The sequence below is a fragment of the Drosophila sulfurigaster genome, chromosome X (assembly GCF_023558435.1).
Source record: "Drosophila sulfurigaster albostrigata strain 15112-1811.04 chromosome X, ASM2355843v2, whole genome shotgun sequence".
In the NCBI taxonomy this organism is placed as follows: Eukaryota; Metazoa; Arthropoda; class Insecta; order Diptera; family Drosophilidae; genus Drosophila; species Drosophila sulfurigaster.
The window spans coordinates 16079488-16097168 of NC_084885.1; the positions used below are offsets into that span (position 1 = coordinate 16079488).

The 17681-nt window shown below is 44.5% G+C and overlaps 5 protein-coding genes across 7 annotated transcripts in view; 3 read left to right on the forward strand and 2 right to left on the reverse strand.

The window, feature by feature from the left end:
- Positions 1-12: 12 nt before the first annotated feature.
- On the reverse strand, positions 13-2645 carry LOC133848360 (protein regulator of cytokinesis 1-like). The gene has a single exon (XM_062283886.1). It carries the CDS (start codon positions 2541-2543, stop codon positions 405-407), a length of 2139 nt encoding a protein of 712 aa, XP_062139870.1. The 5' UTR covers positions 2544-2645; the 3' UTR covers positions 13-404.
- A 353-nt stretch (positions 2646-2998) lies between these two features.
- On the forward strand, positions 2999-5201 carry LOC133848363 (protein regulator of cytokinesis 1-like). The gene has a single exon (XM_062283893.1). It carries the CDS (start codon positions 3100-3102, stop codon positions 5074-5076), a length of 1977 nt encoding a protein of 658 aa, XP_062139877.1. The 5' UTR covers positions 2999-3099; the 3' UTR covers positions 5077-5201.
- Positions 5202-6288: 1087 nt separating this feature from the next.
- On the reverse strand, positions 6289-10086 carry LOC133848356 (ATP-binding cassette sub-family F member 1). Its single transcript, XM_062283877.1, has 3 exons — positions 9787-10086; positions 8593-9709; positions 6289-8490 (listed from the first exon to the last, which is right to left on the reverse strand). Exons 2-3 carry the CDS (start codon positions 9698-9700, stop codon positions 6872-6874), a joined length of 2727 nt encoding a protein of 908 aa, XP_062139861.1. The 5' UTR covers positions 9701-9709; positions 9787-10086; the 3' UTR covers positions 6289-6871.
- On the forward strand, positions 6315-6832 carry LOC133848369 (uncharacterized). The gene is made up of 2 exons (XM_062283904.1): positions 6315-6554; positions 6623-6832. Exons 1-2 carry the CDS (start codon positions 6315-6317, stop codon positions 6722-6724), a joined length of 342 nt encoding a protein of 113 aa, XP_062139888.1. The 3' UTR covers positions 6725-6832.
- Positions 10087-10318: 232 nt separating the features above from the next.
- The window catches only part of LOC133848353 (putative uncharacterized protein DDB_G0271606), a 38398-nt gene continuing 31035 nt past the window's right edge, over positions 10319-17681 (forward strand). The window contains exons 1-3 of one of the 3 annotated variants that reach the window (XM_062283872.1): positions 10319-11133; positions 11201-12744; positions 14301-14966. In XM_062283872.1, the coding sequence (XP_062139856.1) occupies positions 11296-12744; positions 14301-14966 (2115 nt within the window). In that variant the 5' untranslated portion in view covers positions 10319-11133; positions 11201-11295. Of the gene's footprint in view, positions 12745-14300; positions 17216-17681 lie in introns of those variants that run through there. The other 2 variants (XM_062283871.1, XM_062283873.1) reach the window with 2 other exon arrangements.

A 17681-nucleotide genomic window follows, 5' to 3' on the forward strand; every position in this document is an offset into this window, starting at 1 on the left:
AATTCAAAGTGAAAAAACTTAATTGAAAGCAGCAACTTAATTATCAAATTATACGATTTTAGTTCCAAGTAAAAATAATATTAGTTTGTTTTCAATAAATCTCTCTTAAACTAGCTTAGTATTAGTATTCTGTCTTAACACAAATTGCTTAAACATATTATTATTATTTCTATAAGAGCTGATCGTGAATACTTATTTTAAAAGGGAAATGAACGCAACATTAGTGTTGGGATTAAATTCAAACTGTTGGGCAAGAAATATAATATGTGATTGATAAATGTAATCTCAACAAATTTAATACAATAATACAACATCAATATCACAACAGCATTTACGTATTAAGCGAACAAAAAAATGCATTTAAATTAAGTGAATCTCAAATGAAATCAGCTCTCGTTCCCCTCTTACTTTGCTTGCCACATGCGGCTGAGTCGTGGCTCCGGGAGTTGCGACTGATGCTTCTCTGCCTCGATCTGCTTCTCTGGCTTTGTTGCCTGGTTGTGCTTGCTCTTGTTGGTGGCCGTGTTGTTGCATCTCCTGGGCAGTTGCAGCTGCTTGCGGGCACGCAGCGCGTGTGGCAACTCGGAGGAGCGCATGGCAGGCGCAAACATCTTGTAGTTGCCAATATCCTCATGACCACCTGTGGCCACATTGCTGCTCTCATCCGTTGTGTAGTCATCATCATCAGCATCGTCGTTCTCCTTCTCGCTCTGAACTCTGGCTGGCAATTTACTGGCTGCAGCAGCTTTCTTGTGCTGTTTTGTGGCATGCCCCATGCTGCGCCTGCCCAATCCCGAGCTGCGTCGCATTGTCTGCTCCATCACGCGCACCTTCATCAGCGGCGACTTTGTCGTCTTCTGCTGGGCAGCCAATAGACGCTGACTCGGCTTCCGCAATGCTGGCGACGCTCGATGATGCACCGTGTTCAACGCTCCCATCAGACTCCGTTTCGCAGTAGGCGTCTCCTGCTTGCTGTTGGCATCCCCATTAGCCAGCTTGCGCTTGTGTAAATTGCCAGTGGTCTTTGAGGCCGAATTCGTTATAGAAGCCAGCTTCCAGTTGGACGGAGTTTTGCGCAACGATTGCGTGGATGCCGACAAGGCGGACATGTTCTTGTGGCCGAGGGGAGTGCGAGAACCAACAGCCCCTGGAGCTGGAGGAGGTAACATCTTAGTGCTGGTCACCTGTTGCTTGCGGGCCGAGCTCTGCTGCTCTTTAGCCTGGCGCAGATGCACCCACTCGTTGGCCATGTGCTCCAATATGTTCTCGCCATGGACGAGGAATGGAGAGCGTGTTCGCAACTCGTACGCTTGCACCAGCTCGCTAATCTGCTGCTCAATCTTTGGCAGCTTGCTGCTAATTGCCTTCCGCTCGCGCTCCTCCTTCAGCAGCTGACCACCGCGATTGTTGAACCGATTCGGCTCATTTGCCTTGGCCTCCAAGGCCACCATGCGTGTCCAAATCTCTGCGCGACTCGCGAACAACTCAAATATCTCCTTGTTATCATTGTAGAAGCTCTTCAGATCATCCAGCTCCAACTCGTGCAACTCCAAAAGATCCTCATTGTACCAATCGTTGTAGTAGTTCGAGAAGCGCTTCCTCTCCTGCTCCGATTTGAGAGTCAAGTCCCACCACTTGCTGATCTCCAAGCGCAGCTGCTCAATGAACGTCTTCAGGTTCTGGCGACGCAGCTTCTGACAGCGCTGCAGCTCTGCACTGAGCACATCATACGTTCTCTGCGAATACTTGGTCGCCTCGCGCACTCGCTGCATCGTCACCTCATCCGTCTCCTGCAGACGTTCCCAGAGTACCTCAACCTTCTCGCGCATATCATCGATGCGCTCGTGCAACTCCACCACCTGGGCTGCCATCTCGGCCCGCATGACGCGCAGCTTCTCTAGCATCTTCGGAGTCAGGCATTGATTCGCCTGACTCAACAGACGCTCATCTGCAGCAGTCAGTGGCAACAGCTGCAGCACCTTCATGTCCGCCTTGATCTCACTGCGCAACTTGAACAGCTCCTCCATGCGACGCGTCTTCACCGCCCTCAACCGTTCCAAATGTTCTTCAAACGCGCACATTTCCTGCGGCTTTGGCAACGGATCTGCAAGCAAAGGCAGGGGCTGTTCCCCCAGCTCCTCGCACAGTTCCTCCTGCTGCAACAGCAGTTCACAGATCTCGTTGCGACGTGCTCGTAGTTCCTCTCGCAAATGCTCAATGCTCTTGTCCAGCTTCTGCTCCCACACTATTAGCGGCATTTCCTCCGGCTTCTCTCCAATGTCCACGTTCCTGTGCATTAGACGAGTGATCTCAGATGCCTCTACTTTGAGTGCATCAATGCTGTCGAGTATGTACTTCTCCTTCTCGTCTGATTCTGTCAATAAGTCCATATAAAAGTTACGCACGCGCTCCTCTAACTTCAATATCAACTCTTGGCAATATTCCGCGTCAAACATTTGCGACCACTTTTTGTTTAAAAGATCAACATCCTTGCTGGTGGCTGCGAGTATTGCTGCCTTCACTTGCAACATTGCCTCGTCCATTTTTATGAATTTATTTAAACTTTTTCTTATTTTATGTATTTATTTTGATTTTTACTTGAGAAATGTGCTCACAAAAAAAAGGGACGCTATTTTCACTCGAACATTTCGGTAAATTTGAAACAGCGTCTAGCGTTGCCACATTTTGAGCCTGGTTGAGCTGTTAAGTGTGGCCTGCCACACTTCGCAATGGCCCTGTTAAGTGTGGAGCCAACTTGTGCTTAACAGAAACGGTTAATTTGAATAGTTTTCCGTCGCGGCAATGTGACATTACAAGTATTAACGTGCATTAAAAACCATTTAAACTGTTAATAGAATTTATGTTAGGAATCGGAATGTAACTAATGGTCGCGTCTGCTATGTGTTTTTATATACGGTACTGCAAAACTTGCTCCTCCGCACACAGCACACGTCCTCTTAAGCAAGTTGGCAGCACTGCGCCATGTTTAAAATTTACCGAAATGTTCAAGTGAAGGAAAACGGCGTCATTTTGCGCATTCCCAATTAAAACTCAAAATAAATAAGTAAAATAAGAATAAAGTGAAAATAACTAGCAACGATGGACGAAGGAAAGTTGCGAGCGAAAGCAGCAATGCTCGCAGCCACCAGCAAGAATTTTGATATTTTAGACAAAAAGTGGTCGCAAATGTTTGATGAGGAATATTGCCAAGAGTTGATATTGAAGTTAGAGGAGCGCGTGCGTAACTTTTATATGGACTTATTGACAGAATCAGACGAGAAGGAGAAGTACATACTCGACAGGATTGATGCACTCAAACTAGAGGCATCTGAGATCACTCGTCTAATGCACAGAAACGTAGACATTGGAGAGAAGCCGGAGGATATGCCGCTAATAGTGTGGGAGCAGAAGCTGGACAAGAGCATTGAGCATTTGCGAGAGGAACTACGAGCACGTCGCAACGAGATCTGTGAACTGCTGTTGCAGCAGGAGGAACTGTGCGAGGAGCTGGGGGAACAGCCCCTGCCTTTGCTTGCAGATCCGTTGCCAAAGCCGCAGGAAATGTGCGCATTTGAAGAACATTTGGAACGGTTGAGGGCGGTGAAGACGCGTCGCATAGAGGAACTGTTTAAGTTGCGCAGTGAGATCAAAGCGGACATGAAGGTGCTGCAGCTGTTGCCAATGACTGCTGAAGATGAGCGTCTGTTGAGTCAGGCGAATCAATGCCTGACTCCGAAGATGCTAGAGAAGCTGCGCGTCATGCGGGCCGAGATGGCAGCCCAGGTGGTGGAGTTGCACGAGCGCATCGATGATATGCGTGAGAAGGTCGAGGTACTCTGGGAACGCCTGCAGGAGACGGACGAGGTGACGATGCAGCGAGTGCGAGAGGCGACCAAGTATTCGCAGAGAACGTATGATGTGCTCAGTGCAGAGCTGCAGCGCTGTCAGAAGCTGCGTCGCCAGAACCTGAAGACGTTCATTGAGCAGCTGCGCTTGGAGATCAGCAAATGGTGGGACTTGACTCTCAAATCGGAGCAGGAGAGGAAGCGCTTTTCGAACTACTACAACGATTGGTACAATGAGGATCTTTTGGAGTTGCACGAGTTGGAGCTGGATGATCTGAAGAGCTTCTACAATGATAACAAGGAGATATTTGAGTTGTTCGCGAGTCGCGCAGAGATTTGGACACGCATGGTGGCCTTGGAGGCCAAGGCGAATGAGCCGAATCGGTTCAACAATCGTGGTGGTCAGCTGCTGAAGGAGGAGCGCGAGCGGAAGGCAATTAGCAGCAAGCTGCCAAAGATTGAGCAGCAGATTAGCGAGCTGGTGCAAGCGTACGAGTTGCGAACTCGCTCTCCATTCCTCGTCCATGGCGAGAACATACTGGAGCACATGGCCAACGAGTGGGTGCATCTGCGCCAGGCTAAAGAGCAGCAGAGCTCGGCCCGCAAGCAACAGGTGACCAGCACTAAGATGTTACCTCCTGTTCCTCCTCGCACTCCCCTCGGCCACAAGAACATGTCCGCCTTGTCGGCATCCACGCAATCGTTGCGTAATACTCCGTCCAATTGGAAGCTGGCTTCCATATCGAATTCGGCCGCAAAGACCACTGGCAATTTACACAAGCGCAAGCTGCCCAATGGAGATGCCAACAGCAAGCAGGAGACGCCGCATGCTAAGCGCAACCTACTGAAGGCATTGACCCCGATGAAGAAAGCAGCTGTGCATCACATATCGAATCAGCATCTGCTGACGCCGTCATCACGTCAACAGCAACAGCTGCAAACGACACAAAAAGCTGGCAAATCGCCGTTGAAGAAGGTGCGGGTGTTGAAGGATACGATGCGACGCAGCTCGGGGATGGGCAGAAGGAGTGTGGGGCATGCCACAAAGAAGACGCGCAACAAGGCGACGATACCTGAGATTAGGATAAGGCCAGCATCGGGGGATGAGAACGATGGCTTCGAGACGGATGAGAATGACACGTACGATTCGTTTGAAAAGTCCATTGAGCCGGCGGCACGTTCTTCCATGATGCCACAGAAGATGATTACTTCGACGTTTTTGAAACGTTGAATGCTGTGAGAGCTGTTGCGCGTATAGAGATGCTTTTATTTTTTACTGAAATTACTTAATTGTGTGCTTTATTAAGAGTATTATTTTGCTGTTGTGTAACTTAAATGAATACAAATACATGGCACATTTTTTTTATATTATGATTTAAGCAACAATCGTTTGGTTTGAAATTTAATGTTTGTAACGGCCGTCATTAGAGAATATAATCGAAAAAATCGATAATCGATAAAAGTCAACTGCGCTGCATTGTAGTGCTTCTATAATTGAATATACTTTTATTTCTATTTAATAACACACATATATTACTTTCTTAAAGTAATTTGAGAACAGCAGAGTACATTTATTATTTTATATATATGTTACATATTATATTTTTTTGTTGTTCTTTTTTTTGGATAACTTATGAGGCACCCATACATCGAGCTTTTTTGTTAAATTTTTCGACTTTAAATGCCTATGAACGGTTTCCGTGCTTAGTTGCAGCTCCTCTGCGATGGCTCTAATAGTCACATGACGATCTCGATCCACTATTTCCATGATTTTATCCGTATCAGCGGTCACTGGTCGTCCGGAAGGCTTGGGTGTTTCGGTTTCAAAATTGCCACTTCGAAATCGCCTAAACCACTGTTGGGCGGTTTGAATCGAAAGTTTGTTATCTCCTAAGACAGCAATAATCTGTCTGCGAGATTCCGCAGCAGTTTTTCCCTGCGCGAAATAAAATTTCAAAATTGCTCGAATTTCTGCGCTTGTGAACTCCATTTCAATCAATCATGTAAACAAACTATATCTCTTTTTAAAGGTGATGCCAATACCAATACCAATCGATATACAGCATTGCCAGAAACGATTAAATTTGACTTCACAAGCGAAGCGCGAAATTTGAATGTAAAAACCGGTACGTCATTACCAAACAACCTAATATTTATAACAAACAATATAATATATAACTACATTTGTAACTCTCACGTTTAACAATAAAAGTACAATAGTATTATATTGTTGGCCTGCAATTTAAATGCTGTTATAATCGTGCGCCATTTTGCGCATATGGATGGATAACATAGCTCTGCCAACTCCTGCGAATATAACATAACCGATAACGAATAATTTTGGGTGTCACAGCAGTCAGCTAACTGTTGTGTGATTGCACTGTTTACGCGCTTTTTTCCTATTATTGAGAAGTTTGTGTTGATTGCAGTCGACGCAGCAGCATTTTTATTTACAACAAATTAGTTACAATGAATACACCATTTGAATCACGAACACTCGTTAATGGCGGTCTGCTTAAGCAGTTTACGGGCCAGTCGGTGAGCATAATGGTGCGTGTGGAAAGCGTGGCGGGCACAAATTTGATGGCGAGCAGCACCGATAATCACAAGTTGCGCATTAGTTTGCCGAGCGAATTGAGTGCGGCACAAGGCGCCTGGGTGGAGGTGATTGGTGTCTCCAGCAGCGGTGACACCATACGCGCCAAGGAGGTAAGGCTGCTACTGTTCTTTCCGTCACCCGTAATGGAATAATAAAGCTTCCTCAATGTTTGTTGCAGGTTATTGAATTTGGCGGCGAGAATATCGATTTCGATGTGGACAGCTACAATGCTATGACGCAGCTGCTCAACAATGTGAAACTCTTCTATCGCTATGGCTAAGCAACAAAACTAGGCTAGATATTACTATAAACACACTTGTTGCTCTTTTCATCTTTTGTATTTCCCATGTATAAACAAGAATAAATGTATCATTCAATAATAGCAAAACGGTGGCTAACTAATATGTAAAGCATAATGAATCTCTGGCTACTGCAGCACAGCGGCATTGGCCACCACACTGGGATTGTTGACCACCTCGCCGAGCGAGTCGAGCACCTCCTTGCGATAGTCATCGAACTCGCCATCGATCTCGTTGATGGTCTGATCCTCAATCACATACAATGTGCAGCCGGTTTCACGTATCAAACGCTCGTCGTGGGACACAATGATGACGCCGCCCTCATACTCATTGATCGCTTCGGCGAGTGCATCAATTGACTCAATATCCAGATTATTCGTCGGCTCATCCAATATCAAAACATCGGGTGCACTCAAGCACAGCTCGGCAAGCGCCACACGCGCCTTTTGGCCACCGGATAGATCCTTCATCTTGATGGTGTGCGCATGACTGACAAGACCAAACGAGCCCAACGCCTTGCGCGCTTTCTCGTGCGGCAAATTGAACAGACGCTGCAGATACTCAGCCGCCGATTCCTCTGCTGTCAGATGCTCGCCCGAATGCTGATCGAAGCGTCCCACATGCAAGCGATGATTCTTGCGCTGCTCACCCTGTTGCGGCTCCAGTTCGCCCAGCAGTAGCTTGAGGAACGTCGACTTGCCCACGCCATTGGGACCCACGATGGCCACACGACTGGTCAGATCAATGCCAAAGTCCGCTTTAATGAACAACGGTTTCTGGCCATCGAAGGCGAACGTGATGTTGTGCACACCCAGAATTGGGGGCTGCAGCTGCGATGGCTCCGGGAAACGGAACTTCACAATATACTCTTTGGGGCGGGCCAACAATTCCTGTGGTCCCTCGTCCTCGTCCTGCTTCTGTTGCTTCGACTTGTTCTTCTCCTGTTTCCGTGTGAGCGTCTCCTTTTGCTTCTTCTCCGCCGCCTTCTTCGACTGGCCGTGGGCCTTAAGTTCGCGCAGACGCTTCTCCTGCTTCTCGTATTCCTTGATCATCTCGCGACGCTTCTGCACAAACATCTTCTTGAACATGGAGTAGTTGCCCTTGTAGTATTGCAGTTTCTTCTGGTCCAAATGGATGATCTCGTTGCACACATTATCGAGGAAACTCTGGTCGTGAGACACGATGAGCAACGTTTTCTTCCAGCCCTGCAAATAGTTGTCCAGCCAAATGACCGCATTCAAATCCAAGTGATTTGTCGGCTCGTCGAGCATCAGCAGCGTCGGCTCCAAGTAGAGAGCACGGGCCAAAGAGACACGCATACGCCAGCCACCGGAGAACTTGTTCGTGGGACGATCCTGCATCTCTTTGCTGAACCCAAGACCGGCTAAGATGCGGCGAGCACGCGCCTCTGCCGAATACGCACCGATGGCTTTTAGTTCGGCAAAGGTGTCGTTGAGTTCCTCTTGCACCGTCAGATCGCCGCCAGCGAATTGTTTCTCCAGCTCTTCGCTCTTTTTGAGCAACTCGGTGCGTTTAACATCTGCATCCAAGATGGTATCGATGGCCGTCTTGTCGGTGGCTACCACTTCCTGTTCACACAGCAGCACATCGATGTTGGGCGGTATGGCGAAGGCACGTGTGGCAATGTGGCGCAACAGCGTCGTCTTGCCGTGTCCATTGGGGCCAACGAGGCCATAGCGACGTCCATGCGCGATCAGCAGATTGGCATTCACGAACAGATCGTTGCCTGGCGGAGGAGAAGACAGAATTAGAATAGGGAACATGGTACACAGTAAATCAATTGCTATGGTTACAATACTCGATAGAGATTCATTTGTATGTCACTTACCCTTGGCGGATATGGTGAAGTTCTCGATCTTAATGTCCACCGCATGCTCCAGAGCAGCCTGTTGTCCGGCACTCTTTTGCACCTGCGACATGGTGAAATTGCTATCGAGATCCGAGTGACCAGCGCCGCCTTTTTTGGTCATCAGATCCATTTGACGCTCGTATTCGAGTTGTTTCTTTTGCTTCTTCTTCTCCTTGTGCGTCAACTTCTTTTCCTTGGCTTCGACAGATTCCTCCGACTTGGGCTCCGGCTCCTGTTCTGCCTCCGCTTCCGGCTCGTCCTTAAGCTGCAGCTCTTCCAACTGTTCCTCCAGCTTTGGCTCTGGCTTCGCTTCCACTGGCTGCTCCTCTTGCGCCGATGTCGACTCCTCTTCCGCTTCCACCTCTGCTTCCTCTGGTTCCTCGTTGTCGCTCAATTCGTATTTGTTCTTCTGCTGCTTCTGTTGCTTCTGCTTGGATTTCTTTGCTGCCGGCTTAGGCTGCTCCTCTTCCTCTTCCTCCTCCTCTGCTGCATCGTCTTCCTCTTCGTCGTCGCTTAAGGCAAACTTATTCTTCTGTTGCTGCTGCTTCTTTTTGGACTTTTTCGATGCCGGCTTGGCAACCACCGGCTCATCCAGCTCCTCATCATCGTCCAGCTGTTTGTTGTTGTCGTCATCATCATCATCACTGAAACCTTCGTCCTGTTTCTTCTTATTGTTCTTTTTACTCTTCTTGCCCTGCTGCTGCTGTTTCTTGGGCACACTCTTTGGCGTCTCCTCTTCATCGGATTCATCGGCCACGGGCTTCTTTTGCTGTTGCTGCTCTTCGTCATCGCTCCAATCATCATTGTTGCGCTTACCTTTCTTGTTACCCTTTTTATTGGCAGCCGCCTTCTTTGGCTTCGCTTTGCCGTCGAAGTCATCGGCCACTTTGCTGCTGGTCAAAGATTCATTGTCGCTGGAGTCGTTGTTGCCACCGCCACGCTTTCCCTTTTTGCCTTGCTGCTGCTTCTTGGACGCCGTTGCTTGCTGCTGCTTCTTCTTGTCGCTGACACTCACTTTCTCCGCATCCAATTGCAGTTCGTCGTCGTCATCAAAGCGTTCCTTCTTTTTGCCTTTCGCTTTCGACATGTTTGGAGTCTGATTGGAATCGAATTAGGATATCGCACAATTAGTCTGACAAGAATATAATAAATTTCTTGTTGTACACAAATTACTTTAGTTTAGTGCAGTATGTTGGTGTTGAATGACGACGATAATGTCGCTGCTGCTGGCTGCGACGGCGGCTTTCACGTGCACAGCTGGCAAATGTGCCAAAATGTGGAGCTGGCCGACCAAGAAGAAGAAGCACAGCGTGCGAGCGCAAGCACACGATGATCGTCTCAGTATGTGTGTGTGTCCGTGTATGTGCGTATCGTGCATGCATGCGTGCCTCTGTGTGTGCACTCAAAATACTATTATCGGAATTGTGATGTCATCATTGGTTCCGAACTAGTTCACAACAGCTGCTTGCAAGGAATCAATATCGCCTGAACACGTTTTCACCTGACTCAATTTCTTTACTTCAACTTTGACATTATATTGCTTGATAGCTCACGCAAACGTACATATTGTTTATTCTCATTTTTTTATATGTATGCACGATGTGTTTTTGTCTTCCCGTTTGTGTTGTAGCTCGCACAGCTGTGGCGTGTTGACGCCAAGCGGAACTAGTTGGAACTAGTTGTTCAGCGATAAACGGTGTGCGCACAGCTATCGATGGTAAATATCGATAGATGACAAAAAAATTTTTTTTTTGCCACAAATGTCGCCGAGCTACATAATTGTTTAATAAACAATTAATCACTAATATAAACAAAATAGTGCAAATTGTGTCAGTGTATGTGTGAGCTATTCAATGTAATTGGCAAGAGTGTTCGTATTGAATGGCCTGCAATTGCGCTACGTGCTGTGCCCACAGAGTAACAATAACAAAAAACAACAACGAAAACAATAACAGCAACAAAAACAACAACAACTGCTGCTGAACTAGAGCCACAACGCAAAGGAGATTGAGATTCGCAACGCAATCAAAAAAAAAAATCACACACACACACACATACAAAACAAAAAAAAAATAGAAAAAAAAACAACAGAAAAAATTCCATAAAGCGGAAAATAACATACGCTGCGTGAGAGTGTTGTGAAGGTGCCAAGGGGGGAAGGGGCTGCCGCGAACATAGCCCAAAGGTGGTTAACAGTAGCAGCAGCAGCAGCAGCAACAAAAACAAAAACAACAACAGCAAGAAGAGTACGATACTACGAGCGAGACCTTGAAAACTTTAAAAGAAATAGCAACAAAATACGCTCAAAATATTAACAAAAAACGCAAACAGAGCTGAGCGCAGCACGTCGAGAGTGTGAAGAGCGGAGAGTGGAGAGAGGCCGCCAAGTTATGGAGAGTGACAATTTTCCGCAGCGCGCCAATTAAACATAGAAAAAAGTAAAACAAAACAACAGCGAGAGAGAGAAAAGGAAATGCATTGTGGAGAAAAGCGAATTCGATATCGAATTCGTCGGCAAGCGTGAGCAAGAGACAAGCAAAACGATTTACAACAATAATAATAATAATAATAATAATCATAACAGCAGCAGCAGCAGCACATCACTACACTCACACACACAAAGAATCATACACACACATACACTCACACACACGCCAGACAACAACAAATAACGTGCTCGATATGGCAGCAATAGTCGCCCCTGCCGCTGCCTCAGCCAGCAGCGGCGTCGCAGTTATGACAGCAGGCGTCTCAGATGCGGCGTCATCGGAGCCCAATGGCGACGCCAATGGGGCCTCAAATGGTCGCGAGGCGCGCAACTTGGCCGAGAAGCAGCGACGCGACAAACTGAACGCCAGCATCCAGGAGCTGGCCACCATGGTGCCACATGCCGCGGAGTCGACGCGGCGCCTCGACAAGACCGCTGTGCTCCGGCTGGCGACGCATGGACTGCGAATGGAGTATGTGTTTGGGAAGTCAGCGACACGACGGCGTCGCAAACACAATCTCAAAATGCTGCCATCGACACACGAGACGCCACAGCTGACGGACACACTGATGCAGTTGCTCGACAGTTTTCTGCTCACGCTCACATGCAATGGCCAAATTGTGCTCGTCTCGGGCAGCGTGGAACAGTTGCTGGGCCACTGCCAGTCGGATTTGTATGGACAGAATCTGTTGCAGATTACGCATCCCGATGATCAGGCGTTGTTACGTCAACAGCTCATACCACGTGACATCGAGACGCTTTTCTACCAGCAACAGCAGCAGCAGCAACAACATCAACAACAACAACCACAGCAGCGACAACGACAGCAGCACCAGCATCAACGGCGGCACAAGCAGCGACGTCAAAAGTCAAGGCATTCGCAATCGCATTCCACATCGGCCAGCGACGAGGAGGATGAGGACGAAGGTAACGACGACGACGACGACGAGGAGCACGAGGAACAACAATATGACAACGACGATGGTGATGGTGATGGTGATGACGATGATGTGGAGCTCATGGATAACATCGATGCCCACATGCCACATCGCAGTCGAACACGAACGCGAACCCGCACGCCCAGCCCCGAGACCCTCGCCCATTGGGCGGCCATCGATGAGCGTCTGCGCGCCGATCGTCGCTGCTTCAATGTGCGCCTCTCGCGGGCCGCAACGCGAGCGGAGTCGACGCGTCAGTACGAATGGGTGAAGATCGATGGCTGCTTTCGTCGCAGCGATTCATCGGTGACGGGTGGCGCCGCTGCCAATTATCCAATCGTCTCGCAACTGATAAGGCGATCGCGTAATAACAATATGCTCGCTGTTGCCGCCGCCGCCGCCGCCGCAGCGGCTGCTGCAGCCTCATCTGATAACTCGTCGTCGTCATCGTCGCCGTCGCTGCCGCCTCCCTGCCTGCCACAACACGATGCCATCGCGCAGGCCGCGCTCCATGGCATCAGTGGCAACGACATCGTCCTGGTGGCCATGGGTCGCATCATGCGCGAGAGTTCCACGAACCTCAGCCTCCTGTGCCGCCAACCGGAGCCGTATCAGCTCGAGTATCGGACGCGGCATCTCATCGACGGCAGCATCATCGACTGTGATCAGCGCATTGGCATCGTTGCCGGCTATATGAAGGATGAGGTTAGTTGCATTTCTCTCTGACCATCAGAACATCAGAATTCTCATTCATTATTATCCATCATTGTATTGCTATTATAATAATAATTATTATTATTATGGTTAATATTAGTTTTTAAATTCTATTTTTTTATTACTACTTTTATAATTTTTCTTTTTTTTATCCATATTGGATTATTGTGTTTATTATTTATTCAAATTATTTATTTTATACATATTATTATTGTTCTGCTCAACTTTTTTATTATGATTATGCATTATTATTTTATTATTATTATTTTAGTTTTATTTTAAATTTTTTGTGGTGACATTATTTTTTACTATTGATTAATTAATTTTCCTCAAACTTATTAATATCAACATTGTTATTATTATTATTATTATTATGATTACTATTTTATGAATATGATAATGATAATGATTATGATTATGATTATGATTATGATTATGATTATGATTATGATTATGATTATGATTATGATGATTATTATTATTATTATTATTATTATTATTATTATTATTATTATTATTATTATTATTATTATTATTATTATTATTATTATTATTATTATTATTATTATTATTATTATTATTATTATTATTATTATTATTATTATTATTATTATTATTATTATTATTATTATTATTATTATTATTATTATTATTATTATTATTATTATTATTATTATTATTATTATTATTATTATTATTATTATCATTATCATTATCATTATTATCATTATCACTAGTTTTATCACTATTATTATTATCATCATTAGTATTTTATTTGCATTAGATTAGCACTTAAGACCGCGTATAAGCTTAGAACATTATTATTCATGTAACATGGATCTTATCAATTATCATATCTCTGGTTATTATCGTTATATTATTATTTTACTATGTGTAGGTTTTCGCTGACATTATAAATATTCTCTTCAGAACTGATTCAAACAAAGTTCGAGCAGTATTCTTCATTGCATTAGCATTTGTATTAATATTTTTATTTGAATTGCAAAATATTTTGGTTTATTAACTTACTGCTGTTATTAGATAAGCATTAGTACTATGATATTTCTTAATATTATTATTAATATGTATAAAGTTTGAGCATTGTTATTAGAATACCATTCGCCGGTATGTTTATCAGCAATGTTTAGCATTGTTATCAGCAAATTATCAATTTAACGTTCGAATTGCATAACAACTATGTGAATACTTCAATCAATTTAATTATGCGAACTGTGATTAGTCTTCTTTTTTTTTTTGTTTTTGTTAACATCTTAGTTGTTGTTATTATAATTGTATATGTTTTGATTTGATTTTGGTTTATGTAATCATTCGATTATCTGAGAGAGGTTTTCCGCGATTGGAATGTTATGAAAATTGAAGCGTGACAAGTTGCAATTTCACAACAAGTGATTAATTTATTGATAGAACTACATACTATATATGCTAAAGATAATCGCTGTTATTTAATGTCGTATAATAGATATGTTGTCATGTGTGCTAATCGGAGGGGATTTTTCGTTTCTCGTTTTTTGTTTCTGCTTTGACAGGTGCGCAACCTGAGCCCCTTCAGCTTCATGCATCTGGACGATGTCCGCTGGGTGATTGTGGCACTGCGACAAATGTACGACTGCAACAGCGACTATGGGGAGAGTTGCTATCGACTGCTGTCGAGGAACGGACACTTTATCTACCTGCATTCGAAGGGATTCCTCGAGATTGACAAGAGCAGCAACAAGGTGCATTCGTTTCTGTGCGTCAACACGCTGCTGGACGAGCAGGCCGGCAAGCGGAAGGTGCAGGAGATGAAGAACAAATTCTCGACAATCATCAAGGCCGACATACCCACGCAGACGAGTCCCGATTTGCCCGCCTCGCGGGCTCCTCAGCAGCTCGAACGGATTGTGCTCTATCTCATTGAGAATCTGCAAAAGACAGCAAACAACGGTAGCAATGGCATCGATGACAACATCGATGCCATGGACGATGGCTGCTGCAGTTCGCCAGCATCGACGCTGACGCTGGAGGAGCAGGCGCCATCGCCAGCGGCACAGTTGGCTTTGGTGCCGCCAGCGCCTGGGCATGTGAAGCATTCGATATCGAAGTCGGTGGATGTGGTGAATGTGACATCCGCACGCAATTTGCAGTACCAGCAAAAGCAGCAGCAACAGTTGCAACAACAGCAGAAGCAGCAACAGCAGCAGCAACAACAGAAGGTGCAGCAACAACAGTCTGTTATAAGGCAGCTGAGCTGTAGCGAGAGCTCCACATTGTCGCCGGCAAGTGCGAGCAGTGTGGAGACGACTCTCGACGACGGCAACAACAGCAATGCATCCCCGCCACCAGCCACAGGAACAGCAGCCACAGGAACGGCAGCAACCGCAGTTGTGGCGCCGCGAGTCAGCGTATTGAAGCGACTGATGTCAACGCCCATCAAGTCAGGTGGAACATCAGCAGCTGGCACGCAAAGCCGAGCAGCGACAGCGGTAGCGGCAGGAGGAGGAACGGGAAAGGGAACGGGAACACAGCTGAAGGCGGCGCTGTCGAGCACGTTGCGCAGCTTGGACACACAGCTGGTGACGATGGGCGAGGAGGCGCGCACATTATTCCAACAACAGTTGCGGCAACGCGATGCCATGCTGCCCAGGTTCGAGCAGCAAATGGATGCCATTATGCTGGAGCATGAGGTGCAGAAGCAGTTGCTGGTGAACATAACCAGCGAGTATGAGACGCAGGTTTCGGTGATAACAAACAACAAACAGAAACAGAAACAGTCCAGTGAGAGCAACAGTAACAGCAACAGCAATTAGTGTGCTTACTGTTGGCCAGTGTTGCGAAACGCCAACGTTTTTGCCTTTCGGATTAGCTACAATACAATACTACAACACAACACTATTTATTTAATGTACGTCGACACATAGCTCAGTATTCAGTGCACGGCTGAAGCTTTGCCCCCGCCCCCCTTAAACCAACCTTTCCCTTAAACCTTACTCGAACTACCTCCCGTGTTTTTGTGCGTTGATCAACACTTAGACCACACTTAAGACCCAGTGCAAAAAGAGTACAAAGAAAACACACACACACACATACATACATTGTTTTTAAGCCCAAGCTATTCATTAACTTTTAACAGATTTTAATAATACAGACAGACAGAAGAGAGCGAGACAGAGACACAAATTGAAAGATAGAGAAAGAGAGAGAGAGAGAGATTCTAGTTTTAAATAAATAAACATTGTGCAACACTGAGCGCGACTGAGCAATACGCATAACAATTACCACATTTTGCAAGCAACACACATTTGTGTACACACAATTAATTAATACTCAATTGATAGCTGTAATAAGACTAGCGGAAAAGTCAACATACCCAGGCACTGGAGTTTTCCCTACCCCCCTCGAACACACACCTACACAAACACACACACACACACACTGCGCACTGAGCTATTAAGATCGAATCCACTTTGTTTATCTTTGCTTTGAGCTACTCGCACCTATCTCGTTGCCTTTCCTTCCAGTCACCAGTCTCTTCACCAATTTCCTTACTTATAACTTTCGAACTTCCCCCCTTTCCCCTTCCCCTTCCCCCGCTTCGATTACGGTTGCGGTTTTTTTGTGGTTTGCCTTAGCAGTTAGCACCTTTTTGTTTCATAGCGAAATCTATTGTCTTTCTTCTATTGTTTGTTTTCTTGTCAATGTGTAGCTATTTTTAACCACATTATTATTATTATTATCTATTATTTTTATTAGATTTTTGTTTGTTTTTCTCTTTTTTTTTTTTGTGTAGCATAGCTTTTGTTTTGGTTTTTCCCCAACAATAAATACGAGTATAGATTATAACATAATCACATTTTTTTTTTCGTTTCGTTCGTTCGTTTTTCTAGTGTGTAATATTAATTTGTAATGCCTAATTTAAGCAAATTTGTAAAATTCTTTTATGTTCTTTTGTAACAAGTAACTTTCTTTCAACGAGTTGTGCTCTTAAAACACTTTTGGGTTATATCGCTACAGATATACGTATACATATACATACTATATATAATGATATATATATATTCTAATAGATACATCTAATGTGTATATATTTATATAGTACATTTTGTGTTCTTTTTGCGTTGTTGTCTATATCTTTTGTACAATCTAATTTATGAAACAAATTTCAACAAAATAAATACGAAAACATAAATTAAACAAACCATTAACAATAACAAATGCAAAAACAAAATTAATAATAACTATACAAATAATAATAATTATTTTATTAAATGTAATCATAACGATAATAATGCGTTACAAATGTTTAGCAATTAAATAACTAGCATGTAAACTATTAATAAACAAATCGAAAACAACAATAATTATTAATGAAAATAAACAAGCAAAAAATACGGCTCGATTTACTCGATTATCCCATGTTGGTGGTTTTTATACTCCCTATCCATAAAGTAAAAGGATTTTTAAAGTTTGTGCCTCCAGGAAATGTTACAGAGAAAAGAAGCTATCTCCGACCCTTTAAAGTATATATAGTATATTCGTATATTTTAAGAATAGAGGATTGTTTTGTTTTTATTCAAAATGGTATATTTTAAATATGTATAGTACTTCAACAATATACCAATTACGACCTTCGGTATATTTTAGTATTTTTATGATATTAGGTATATTTTAAGAATAATACCAGACTATTTTGCTTTTAAGGGTAGCGGGTATCTCACAGTCAAGCACACTCGACTGTAGCTTTCTTACTTGAGATTGTCTTTCAATCCCATACTTAAAGAAATCCTACCCATCTTTATTATCGTAAATAAACAATCCCATTCATTGAACTTGAAATTTCCTGATGCCCATAGAAATTTTCTTATCAGCGCTTTTGGGGTTAAAATATTGAAGTAGAAAGTCTGGAATTAAATTTTGTGTTTACAGTTTAT